This window comes from Macaca mulatta, chromosome 10 (assembly GCF_049350105.2).
Source record: "Macaca mulatta isolate MMU2019108-1 chromosome 10, T2T-MMU8v2.0, whole genome shotgun sequence".
In the NCBI taxonomy this organism is placed as follows: domain Eukaryota; kingdom Metazoa; phylum Chordata; class Mammalia; order Primates; family Cercopithecidae; genus Macaca; species Macaca mulatta.
In genome coordinates, this window is record NC_133415.1 from 63,873,722 (window position 1) to 63,885,905 (window position 12,184).

At 39.8% G+C, this 12,184-nt stretch overlaps 1 protein-coding gene across 2 annotated transcripts in view; it reads right to left on the bottom strand.

The window, feature by feature from the left end:
• CFAP61 (cilia and flagella associated protein 61) overlaps positions 1-12,184 on the bottom strand; it is a 290,588-nt gene that overhangs the window by 191,406 nt on the left and 86,998 nt on the right. For both annotated transcript variants that reach the window (NM_001193937.3, XM_028827214.2), the window contains 2 exon segments: positions 3,756-3,830; positions 11,710-11,801. In NM_001193937.3, coding sequence (NP_001180866.1) covers positions 3,756-3,830; positions 11,710-11,801 — 167 coding nt within the window.

The following is a 12,184-nucleotide window of genomic DNA, read 5'->3' on the forward strand; positions in this document are numbered from 1 at the left end:
CATGGAGTTCTTTTAAATCAAAGTAATACATGCATATAGAAAAATTTAAAATAATATCAGCACCAAACATTTATTAAGAAAATCAGCAGTTCTCTGTCCTTCCAAGTCTCTACCTCCATTGAACAGAACTTTCAACCTTTTCATTTCTTTGGGTATTTACCTCTATATTTCTGAACAGTATGTTTATGGTGCTATTTCTAAATTCATTAGTTTTTAGAATTTCCTACTGGATATTGATGTAGGGGCTAGATTAATCCCTCTTATCCTACCCTCTTCCCCACATCTTATCCCCCAGGATAATTACATCACAATTCAGGGTTAAATCCATAAGTATTTACACTAATATGAATGTGTAAGTTCTGTTGTTGCTGAGGAAAGTAGTATAATATGACAATGTTTTCATTTGTGTGCTTAGTTTTTATTCACTTGGTTTCCTAAATTTTTCACTTGCTTTATCAGATTTGCCAAGTGTTGGTCACTACTATCTTCCAAACGATCAGGCATTTGAGATAATATATGAGCTTCCTTTTTTCTCCCTCTAATCTGGACTTGCAGCTCTGCCGGCTTGCCTGTATTGCAGCTCCTATTTCGTAAGTTCCAGGTCTTTTCTTTGTCTTTTCTGTGCATCATTTAGGCCCTTATATCACTAGAGCACATTTTTAGCTTCCCAAAAGCAACATGCTTGAGAGACAAAACTCCACAGACACTGGCTAACTGGGGCACTTCATGGGGTGATCAGGCAGAGATATGGCATTATTATTGGGTGGCCACCTTCAGTGACATTATCTGAAGGTATTTTCTTTGGGCCTGTCAGTTTTGGGGGGACTTAAGTTCTCCAATATCCTGCATGGGGGACTGTGGTAGATGGAACAGTGGCCCCCAAAGATGTTACAGGTCCTAGTCCCTGCAACCTGTAAATATGTTATCTTTCAGGGCACAGGGATTATGCAGATGTCATCTCATGAAGGGTTCTGTGATGAGAAGATGCTCCTGGATGATCCAGGTGGGGCCCAGTGGAATCACAGGGATCTGCTAAGAGGGAGGCAGCAGGTCCGAGTCAGAGGGACGAAGATGCTGTGCTGCCAGCTCTGAAGATGGAGGAAGGGGCCACAGGGCATGGAATGCAAGTGGCTTCTAGAAGCTGGCAAAGGCAAGGGAACAGATTCTCCCCCAGAGTCTCCAGAAGGAACATGCCCCTGTCTACACCTGAAGCTCAGCACACTCAAACCCATTGTGGAATTCTAACCTCCAGAACTGCACAATAATAAATTTGTGTTGTTATAAGCCACCAACTTTGGGGTAATGTGTTACAGCAGCAATAGAAACTAATACAAGGCCTGGCTCCTGGCATCGAGAGGGTGTGGCTGGAGGAGGGCCTGAGGATTCCTCTGTTGAAGTGGAGAATTCCATTTGTCTGTTCTCTATCCTTCGCCATTAAAATGCCCATGCAGCACAGGCTAAATCTGAATTAGCAGCAGCCTCTGTTTAATTTCTCTAGAGAATAGTCATTTTATCCTCTCACTTGGGGTGTGGCTGACAACCTAACTGGAGTCTGCAGGGATCCAGTGTTCCAGTCACTCCACACCAGACTGCCCAGCTTTTCAGCCCAGTTCCTCACCCTGCCTTCTGCAAACCTCCAGTCTTCAGCCTTGTGCAGAATTCACACACTTTTCACCAGTCTCTCCTCTCATAAAGATGCTTGAGTTTCACCTTCCTCAGCTGTGCTAAGCCAGTGTAAACTCCTCCATTGATTTTTTTATTCTCAATATTTTTAAAGTGCTTATCTTCCAATATCTCCTCTCCATCTCATCTTTGTGGATTTGTGCCCTTTTTATTCCTTTACTGTCATTTCAGTGGTTTTCTCCGGTAGGGAGAGGAGATAAAAATAGGAGATCAATCCACCTTGTTGACTCAGGTATCTTGTGGGGTTCCAACATGTTTGATGCAGTGGTGGGGGCAGGCATCCTGGCCCTCCATCCACATCCTTGCTTGGGTTCATAAGGGAACGGCTACCCTCTTAGGAGTATTAGAGAGAAAACTGCTGTCCTCTTTTACACCCCGACTTTCCTCCCTAGGGCACAGGGAGTGACCGACTGGTCAGTGGGTCTCCTAGTGCGGGCTGCCCCAGAAACACACCCTGAACTCAGAGTCTGAGAGTCAGTAGTTCATTTGGGGAGCAAAGCCAGGACATTCTGTAAGAGGAGTGGCGTGCGAGGTGAGGAAGGGGAGGCTGCCAGCATGGGGTGCTTCAAGATGTGGGTGACTACAGTGAATCAATCCCACCTGGATCTCTGGTTGCCTAGAGAACACAGTGCAGAGTGGTCCCATCTAAGAGGTGAAGGAGCTGGCGTATTGATTCTCCAATCCCTTCAGTCACTGGCTGATGGCTGCTTCCCCAAACAGCCTGCCCTGCTGCAAACACGGCATGGAAGGAAGACCAGGCACTTGCATTCCTTGTCCTCACAGGGTGCTCAGGAAGAGTAAGTGCTAGAGGATATGGGTGGGGCTCCAACAGCACACGCTAATGTGAGATTCAAAAACTGGACCCTGTGCCTGCATTGTGCTGTCTCTTTCTGGCAGCACATCCTGCTTCCAGGGTGCATGTTTTCTCCTCCCCTCCCTGTAATTAGCCGGGAGTGGGGAGACCCTGCCCCACGGGTAAGGCCTGCCTACAACCACATGGGGGCATTTAATTCAGTAAGGAGAAATGGGAAGCCCATTTGGGTTATCGGTCCAAGCTTTGTTTTCTGGTTCAGTGTTAGCCATGAGAAAGGGGTACTTCAATCCCTAGCTGACTTCTGGGTAGACTCCTTTACTTGTCAGAATTCGGAGAGGAGCAGGGCTGGAGAACCTGGCCCTCTGGCAGAACTTCAGTGTCTGGGCTTAGTGTTCAGTGAATCTGTCCCAGTGCCTCTATGAATATGACTAAAACCCATGTTCCATTCCCTTTTCAAGGATGCTCTAGGCTTCTGTTCCTGAGTCAGTCCATCCATCACCAAGAGGCTCTCGGGAAACTACTGAAATTCCAGGACTGTGCTCATCATCAGGGAATAAAAATGTCTTATTGTACCAATCTCCCACTCAAAGGCCTACAACACCCTCCTCTGCTCCTTAGGAAAAAGTTCGAGATCCTGAGCAGGATTCACAGGAACCTGCCAATCTCTTCCGGAACCGCCAGGCTTCTGGCAGGGAACAAGAAGGGACACTCCAATGAAGTGGTCAAGGGACCACCTGCAAAGGCATGGATGGGATGAAGGGAAACCAAGAAAGGATGAGGAAGTCCCCAGGGATGGCCACTGCACTGGTGGAAGATGCTACACTCCTTGGCCTGAATTTGTAACAGGAGAGAGGACTTCCCAAATCCCGAGATGCATGTGAATGACATACATTAATAACACACCTAGATACAGACATGAGTGTATATATGTGCATATGATACAGAGAAAACCCTTACAAATGTTCTGCCTCTCCAAAATGTTTTCTTTTTGGGCAATGGGAAGGAGAGATAAGCTGTATTTACTAAAATTTTTGCAAATAATTTATGTAGAAATGGCAGCTTACGGTACAGGCCGTGCAGAGAATACAGAGGAAAAGATTAATCACAGCAGGGGAAGACGTAAGGAGGTGAGGCTTGGTGCAGCACGTCCTAAAGGAGGTGGGAGGTGTGAACTGGTGACGACAGGCAGGGAGGTCAGGAGGGGTGTGAAACCCATGGGGTGGCCAGGGGGCACGCAAAGGCCCTCCTCAAACCGTACCTCTGGTTCACTAACACTTCCACTTTGGACTGCTGTTAAAGCTTCCTCGGATGCAGCTTCTTTGGCAATATTTCCCTGAAAATGATGACAGCAAGACATGAAAATTAATCAACACCTGCAGCGGTTTAGAGTCCAAGCTCTGGAGCAAGCTGCCGGGGTTCAGACCCCGGCTCTACAGCTTACCAGCCTTGTGGCATTGGGAACACTATGTAGCCTCAGTTTCCTCCTCTGTGAAAAGGGGATGAGAAGAGCATCTATTTCATAAGGGTGTTATGAGGATAAAATAAAGACAGACAGACAGAGAAACAGAGGCTTAGCATAGTGCAGGCGCCTCCTGGTTCTCTAGAGATGTTAGTTATTACTCCATTATTCATATTCTTCTGTTTAACTTGAAAGGTGCACTAAGTTTTTTCTAAAAAAAAAAAAAAACTATTGTATTGAGGTATTATGATGGTGCAAAAGTAATTGTACCAAAAGTAATTGTATTAAAGTAATGGCAAAAACTGCAACTATTTGTGCACCAAAAGTAATTTGTGCCAACCTAACAGAATTGACATACAATAAGCTACATACAGTTGAAGTGTACTTTTTGAAAAGCGTTGATTTATGTGCACACCCATAAAAATATCACCACGATCAAGATAATGAACATGACACATCACCCCCCAAGCTTCCATGTTCCTACGTGCCTCTCACTTCCACCCTTTCTCCTCTGCCAACCACAGGCAAACATTGAAAAGATTTTTGTCATTATAGAGTAGTTTGTACTTTCTGTAACTTTATATTACTGAAATCAAACAGCATTTACTCCTGATCTGGCTTCTTTCACTCAGCATATTTACTTTGAAATTCATCCATGCTGTTACACGCATCAGTGTTTTAGTCCTCTTTGTCCCTGAGTAGTACCCATGGTGTGGATGCACCATACTGCCTCTGCATCCTCACCAACACTTGGAATGCTTAATCTTTCTAGTTTTGGTCATTCTAATAGATGTGCAGTTGTATTTGATTGCGGTTTTAATTTGCATTTCTCTAATGACTAATGAGATTGAGTGTCATTTCATGTGACGTCTTCTTTTGGAAACTTCAAATCTTTTACCCATTTTTAATTAGTTTTTTTATTTTGTATTATCGTGTTTTGAGAGTTTTTAAAAACATGTTGTAGAAACAAGTCCTCTGTCAGATATGTAATTTGCAAATATTTTCTCCCAGTCTGTGGCTTGCCTTTTCATTCTCTTAACAGTATTTTTCAAAAAGAAAAGGTTTTAAATTTTGATGACACCTAATTGGTCAATTTGTTCTTTTATGCATTGTGCTTTTGATGTGGTTTCTAAGAAATCTTACTTAACCCAAAGTCACAAAGGTTTTCTCGTATGTTATGTTTTCTCTAGAGGTTATATTGGTTTGAATTCTGCATTCAAGTCTATGATTCATTTGCAGCTAATTTTTGTATATGGTATGAGGTATGGATTGAGTTTTTTAAAAGTTTGTATGTGGATATTCAATTGTTTCAGAAAGAAAAGACTATTCTTTCTCCACTACATTGCCATGTGCCTTTGTCAAAAATCAGTTGTCTATATACATTGAGTCTATTTCTGATTTTTTTTTATTCTATTCCATTAACCTACTGTTGACCTTAGCACCAATATTACACTATCTTCATTACAATAACCTTATAATAATTAGGCCAAGCATAATGGCTCACACATGTAATCCCAGTACTTTGGGAGACCAAGGTGGGCAGATCACTTGAGGCTGAAAGTTCAAGACCAACCTGGCCAACATAGCAAAACCCCATCTCTACTAAAAATACACAAAAAAAATCTAGGCGTGGTGGTTCACACCTGTAATCCCAGCTACTCGGAAGGCTAAGGCATGAGTATCACTTGAATCTGGGAGGCGGAGGTTGCAGTGAGCTGAGATCATGCCACTGCACTCCAGTCTGGTCAACGGAGAGAAAAAAAAAAGAATCTTATAACAATTAATCTTGAGATCAATTAGTGTTATCCTATAGCTTCATTATTTTTCAAAGTTGCTCTGGCTGTTTTAGGTTATCTCCATTTTCACATAAATTTTGGAATCAATTAATTAAACTTTTATAAAAATTTCCGCTGAAAATGTGATTGGGATTTTGCTGAATTTGGGAAGAACTGATTTAAAGATTCAATATCCCACGAATATAGAATATCTCTCCACATATTTAGGTCTTCTTTAATTTCTCTCAGAAATGTTTTGTAGTTTTCACCACAGAAGTCTTGAATATCTTTTGTCAGATTTAATATTTGTACTGTTTTAGATAGTATTTCGATCTGATTGTTCATTGCTATTATACAGAGATACAACTAAATTTTCCATATTAATTTTGTATATATTAGTTCTAGTAGCTGTTTTGTAGATTCCATCAGATTTTTTTCATAGGTGGTCATGTTGTCTGTGAGTAAAAGATAGTTTTAATTATTCCTTTTTAATCTGGATGCCTTTCATTTCTTTTCCTCTTTCTGCACTGGTTCAAATCTCCAGTACAATTTTGATTAGAAGTGGTGAGAGCAGACATTCTTAACTTGTTCCTGACTTTAAGGGTAAAAGAATTAGTCTTTCACCATTATGTGTGACGTTTGCTGTAAGTTTTTCAAAAATAACCTTTATCAAATTGAAACAGTGCTAAGAGTCTTTATGAGGAATTAATGTTAGATTTTCAAATGCCTTTTATACATTTATGAGATAAACATATGGGTTTTTTTTAGTTTGTTAAATGGTGAATTACACCGATTTTCTTATGTTAAACCAAACTTGCATTCCTAGAATAAACCCTACTCAGTCATGATTATCCTTTTTGTATATTGACTAAGTTTACTAAATTTTAAATTTTTTTATTTCAATACTTTTGGGAGAACAGTTGGTGTTTGGTTGCATGGAAAAGTTCCTTAGTGATTTCTGAGATTTTGGTGCACCCATCATCCAAACAGTGTATACTGTACCCAATGTGTAGACAAAAGACTCTATGTTGATGGGCATTTAGTCTGGTTCCGTATTTTTGCAATTGTGAATTGTGCTGTTATAAACATGCTTGTGCAAGTGTGTTTTTCATATAATGACTTCTTTTCCATTCTGTAGACATCCAGTAGTGAGACTGCTAGATTAAATGGTAGTTCTACTTTTAATTCTTTAAGGAATCTCCATACTGTTTTAGATAGTGCTTGTACTAGTTTACATTCCCACCAGCAGTGAAAAACTCTTCCCTTTTTACCACATCCAAGCCAACATCTGTTGTTTTTTAATTTTTAAATGATAGCCATTCTTGTACGAGTAAGGTGATATTCCATTGTGGTTTTGATTTGCATTTCCCTGATAATTAGTGGTGTTGAGCATCTTTTCATATGTTTGTTGGCTGTTTGTAAATCTTCTTTTGAGGATTCTCTATTCATGTCCTTTGCCTACTTTTTGATGGGATTATTTGTTTTTTTCTTGCTGATTCATTTGAGTTCCTTGTAGATTCTGGATACTAGTTCTTTGTTGGATACAGAGTTTGCAAACATTTTCTCCCACTCTGTGGGCTGTCTGTTTACTCTGCTGGTTGTTTCTTCCACTGTGCAGAAGCTTTTTAGTTTAATCAGGTCCCATTTCTTTATCTTTGTTTTTGTTGCATTTACTTTTGGGTTCTTGGTCTTTGCCTAAGCCAATGTCTAGTAGAGTTTTTTCCAATGTTATCTTTTAGAATTTTTATGGCTTCACCTCTTAGATTTAAGTCTTTGATCCATCCTGAGTTGATCTTTGTATAAGGTGAGAGATGAGGATCTAGCTTCATTCTTCTATATGTGGCTTGCCAGTTTTAACAAAATCTTTTTCCACTCCCAAATTACTTTCAATGCAAAGATCATTAAGTATTTTGATTCAAATCCACAAATGGATGTAAGCAAGTTACAATATTACATAAAGCTGAAGATATAATGTTATCCTTGAAATACATAATTTTTATAGCTAATTCACCATAGAAAACTTCATGAATTCTAAATATTATAACTAGAGCCTAGTCTAAAAAGCATAGAGTATTGTGAAAAAGATGCATATTGTATTTGTCTGAAATCTTTAGAAAAAGCCTATTTTCTTCCAGCAGCAGTGTTGGGAGTAGTTTCTTTATCCACTGGTAATGCCAAAAGTTGCTATTTCATGTCATTTCTATCTATTACTTTAAGACAACTATGCTGAATTAGGTTGTTTCATTCTAGTTTATTGAGAGGTCCTATTCTCACTCTTCAATGGATTTTACATATTTCTCATACTCTTCACTCATGAGTTCATCCAGTTGTAGGGTGTTACTCAGCATCATCTTGACATTGATGCCCACTGTTCCATACCATTTTCTGTTATTATTCATTCGTGTCTATCTGTGAACTGACACACTGAGAACACAGTGGTTCCATATGCAGCATCCAGAGAGCACTTCCCTCAGTCACCACGGCTGCAGCCCACAAGCTCCACATTGTTCACAGTGTGTCACATTTGATGGGATGCTGAGGGCCATTGTGCTGCACTCCAGCTATCCAGGCCAGGAGGTGGGGCAAGGCTGGTCAATACTGTCATTAAAATCTTCTTTATCCTTACTGATTTTCTGTCTACTTATTCTATCAGTTACTGAGGGGAGCATACTGAAATCTCTAACTATAATTTTTATTAATTTATCTTTGCAGTTCTACAACTTTTTGCTCCTTATGTTTTGCTGTAAGTTTTTCAAAAATAACCTTTATCAAATTGAAAGAGTGCTAAGAGTCTTTATGAGGAATTAATGTTAGATTTTCAAATGCCTTTTATACATTTATGAGATAAACATATGGGTTTTTTTTAGTTTGTTAAATGGTGAATTACACCGATTTTCTTATGTTAAACCAAACTTGCATTCCTAGAATAAACCCTACTCAGTCATGATTATCCTTTTTGTATATTGACTAAGTTTACTAAATTTTAAATTTTTTTATTTCAATACTTTTGGGAGAACAGTTGGTGTTTGGTTGCATGGAAAAGTTCCTTAGTGATTTCTGAGATTTTGGTGCACCCATCATCACTGTTATTGGGTGCATAAGTATTTAAGATTGTTACATTCTCTTGGCCTTTGTAATCTCTTATAGTATTCTCTGTTCTGGAATCTACTTTGTCTGAAATTAGTAAAGCCATTCCAGCTAACTTTTGGTTAGTGTTGGCATGGTGTATCCTTTTCCATTCTTTAAATTTAGTCTATTGTATCTTTATATTTAAATGGCATTTTTATAGTCTACATACAACTGAATTTTGCATTTTATCCACCTATATCTGCTTTATATATATGCTCTTTAATTGGGACATTTAGAACGTTTACATTTAATGTAATTATTGCATACTTAAGTTTAAGTCTGTCATCTTGTTATCTGTCCCATCTAGTCTTTGCTCCCTTTTTCCTTTTTGTCTTCTTTTGGTCTAATTTTGTATTTTTATGATGATATTTAATCTCAACTATAGGCTTATTAGATATAACTCCTTGAATCTGATTTGTAACATTAGTGGTACATCTTTAACTTATCACAGACCGTCATTAGGTTAGATATTATAGCACTTTAGTTTTAATATAAGAACCTTAAAATAGTATACTTCTCCCCTTCGGGTCTCCTCTCAAGGTCTTTGTGCTATTCTTGTTATACATTTTATTTTTACATATGTTATAAACCCCACACTATTTTTGTTTGTGAAGTCACTATCTTTTAAAAAGATAAAATCGTATACTTTTTTTCACTTTGTTACCATTTCCAGTGCTCTTCAACTCTTTGTGTAGGGCCAAATTTCCATCTGATATAATTTTCCTTCTGCCTAAAGGGCTTTCTTTAACATTTCTCATAATGTGGGTCTGCTGGTGATGCATCTTTCCACCTTTTCTGTGTAGGGCAAACTCTTTATTTCACATTTTATTTTGAATGAAAGATATTTACTGGGTATAAAATTCTAGGGTGGAGTTCATTTTCTTCTATTTCTTTAAAGATGTGATCCTACTATCTTTCTGCTTGTATTATTTCCAATAAGAAATCTGCTGTTATTCATATCTTTGTTCCTCTGTTCCTAACTTGACTTCCCCCAAACCTACTCCTGGCTGCTTTTAAGATTTTCTCTTTATCACTGGTTTTCCACTGGCTTTGGTACAGTTTTCTTCATGTTCTTGTGTTTGCTGAGCTTCTTGTATCTGTGAGTATATTGTTTTCATCAAATTTATAATTTTTTCAGTCATTATTTCTTCGAATATGTTTTTTCTGTCCTAGCGTCTCTCTCTTCATGTGGACTTCTGTTACACATATATCAGGTCTTTGTAGTTGTCCCAAAACTCACTGATATGTATCTTTTTTTAAAATCCCATTTATATTTGTTTCAAGTTCACTAATCTTTCATCTGCAATGCTTAACCTGGAGTTAATCTTTCCAGTGTATTTTTCATCTTATTTACTGTAATTTTTAATCTCTAGAAGTTTGATTTGGAGCATTTTTATATCTTTTATGTCTCTCCTTAACCTTTGGAACATACAGTTATAATAACTGTTTCAATGTTTTTGTCCCTTAATTCTAACATGTTTTCCTATGTGTGTAGGTTTCAACTGATTGATTTATCTCCACCTTTTGCATAATACACTACCAGTTTTTTGAGTGCTGGTAATTCTTTATTGATTCCACACATTGTGAATTTTATCTTGGTGGGTGCTGAGGAATTTTGATTTCCTATAGATAGTCTTGTACTTTGTTCTAGGACTCAGTTAAGTTACTTTGATTTTTTCAGTTCTTGCTCTGAAGATTTGTTAGGCAAGACTGGGGCTCTGCCCTCTCTAGAACTAATTATTCTCCACAAGCCTCTTTTGTGCACTCTCTTGCAAGTTATAAGCTTTTCCAGTCTGACTGGTGAGAACAGGCACTATTCCTAACTTCGTACAGGCACGGGCACTATTAATCCTCATCCTTTTCAGAGGTTCTTTTCTCAGCCTGGCCTTAAGGAGTTTCCTCACGTGCCTGGGGTGATCAACACTCAGCTGACTGCCTGACTGATCTTCTTCTGATGACTCTCTCTGCACACTCTGTCCTTTCTAGTACTCCATCCTTCAGACTTGAGTCGCTCTAGTCTGCATGGACTTAAAGACTTGGGAAGTCTTCTGGCTCCTCCTGCCCTGCATTGTATCCTAGAAGCTCTGTAAAGGCAGTCAGCTGGGGCAGCCACAGGATTCACTTGGATTGTCTCCCATCTCCCAGGCATCGCTGGCCTTTGTTACAGTGATGAACAGTGTTTCCTATATTTTAGCCACATTTTGGTTATTTTAGGCAGGAGAATAAATCCAGTCTCTGTTACTGCACCTTAGCATAAAAAGAATGCTGAACTTAAAAAAAAAAACCAACACACACACACACACACACACACAAAATTAATTCCATTCATCAGCTTCATTTCCATCAATCTAATCCATGCATACAATCTTCTTTAAAAGATTCAGGTCTCCCCTGAGTCCCCTCTTTGCTGGGAGGAGACTTTTCTGGGCGATGGGGCAGGTGTTTCTGTGTCTGCTGGGCCCAGTCAGGGAAGGAAGGAAAATGCTGTCCCATTTGAGCATGCAGATAGTGTGTCAGTCTCTTCAGAAAGCCTGTATTTCCCAGTGAGTTTAAATGAGCAGTTTTATCTGGCTCAGCCTCCTGAAGTCAGGGAGCAAGGTAGGGAAAGGCGGACATTCTGTTCTGACCTGCGTTTTGGAGCATACCAGTGAGGCTTTGATATGTCCGTTACAAACACAGAGGCCTCTGTTGCCCCCAGCTCATGGTGTGCTTACTGCTAGTGAGGCCTTTTCTGCATCAGGCATTAGAACTTCTCAGTAGTGACCCCAGCCCCAGAGATGCCCCTGATGTCACAAGTAGCCCCCAGGCCCATCCCCCTACCCTAGGCATGGAAGGATGGTCTCTCTCACCTGGATGTTTTCCATGGTATCCGGAAAGACAGGTTCCTGCGACTCCTCGACTATTTTTTGGGAACCCTGGCTGCTACTCCTGAGCTCAGCATCTTTGAGAGAAGGGATAGAATAATGACAGAAAATAGACGATAAATATCTGCAGAACCACAGGAAATTAGACAGCATGGTCACATGTTTTTAAGCTACAATAGATCTGAAGAATTTTATTCTAGAGAGCAGTACCTTGAGGTAGGAAGAGCAGGTCTCTGCAGCCCACCCGGATTTTGACACTGAGGAGGGATCCTGTGCTAGTTCCTCCCTCCCTCCACCTCTCTGTGCCCTTATCTGCATGATGCTGCCCAGGGGAGTTGTGAAGATGGGAAGATGGGCAATGGACCTGGCCCAGGCCTGGGCAGCAGGAGGCCCTCAACCTCTGCCAGCCCTGGGCAATGGGATCCTTTGATAGCAGCCCCTTTTGAAGTTTACAAACAAT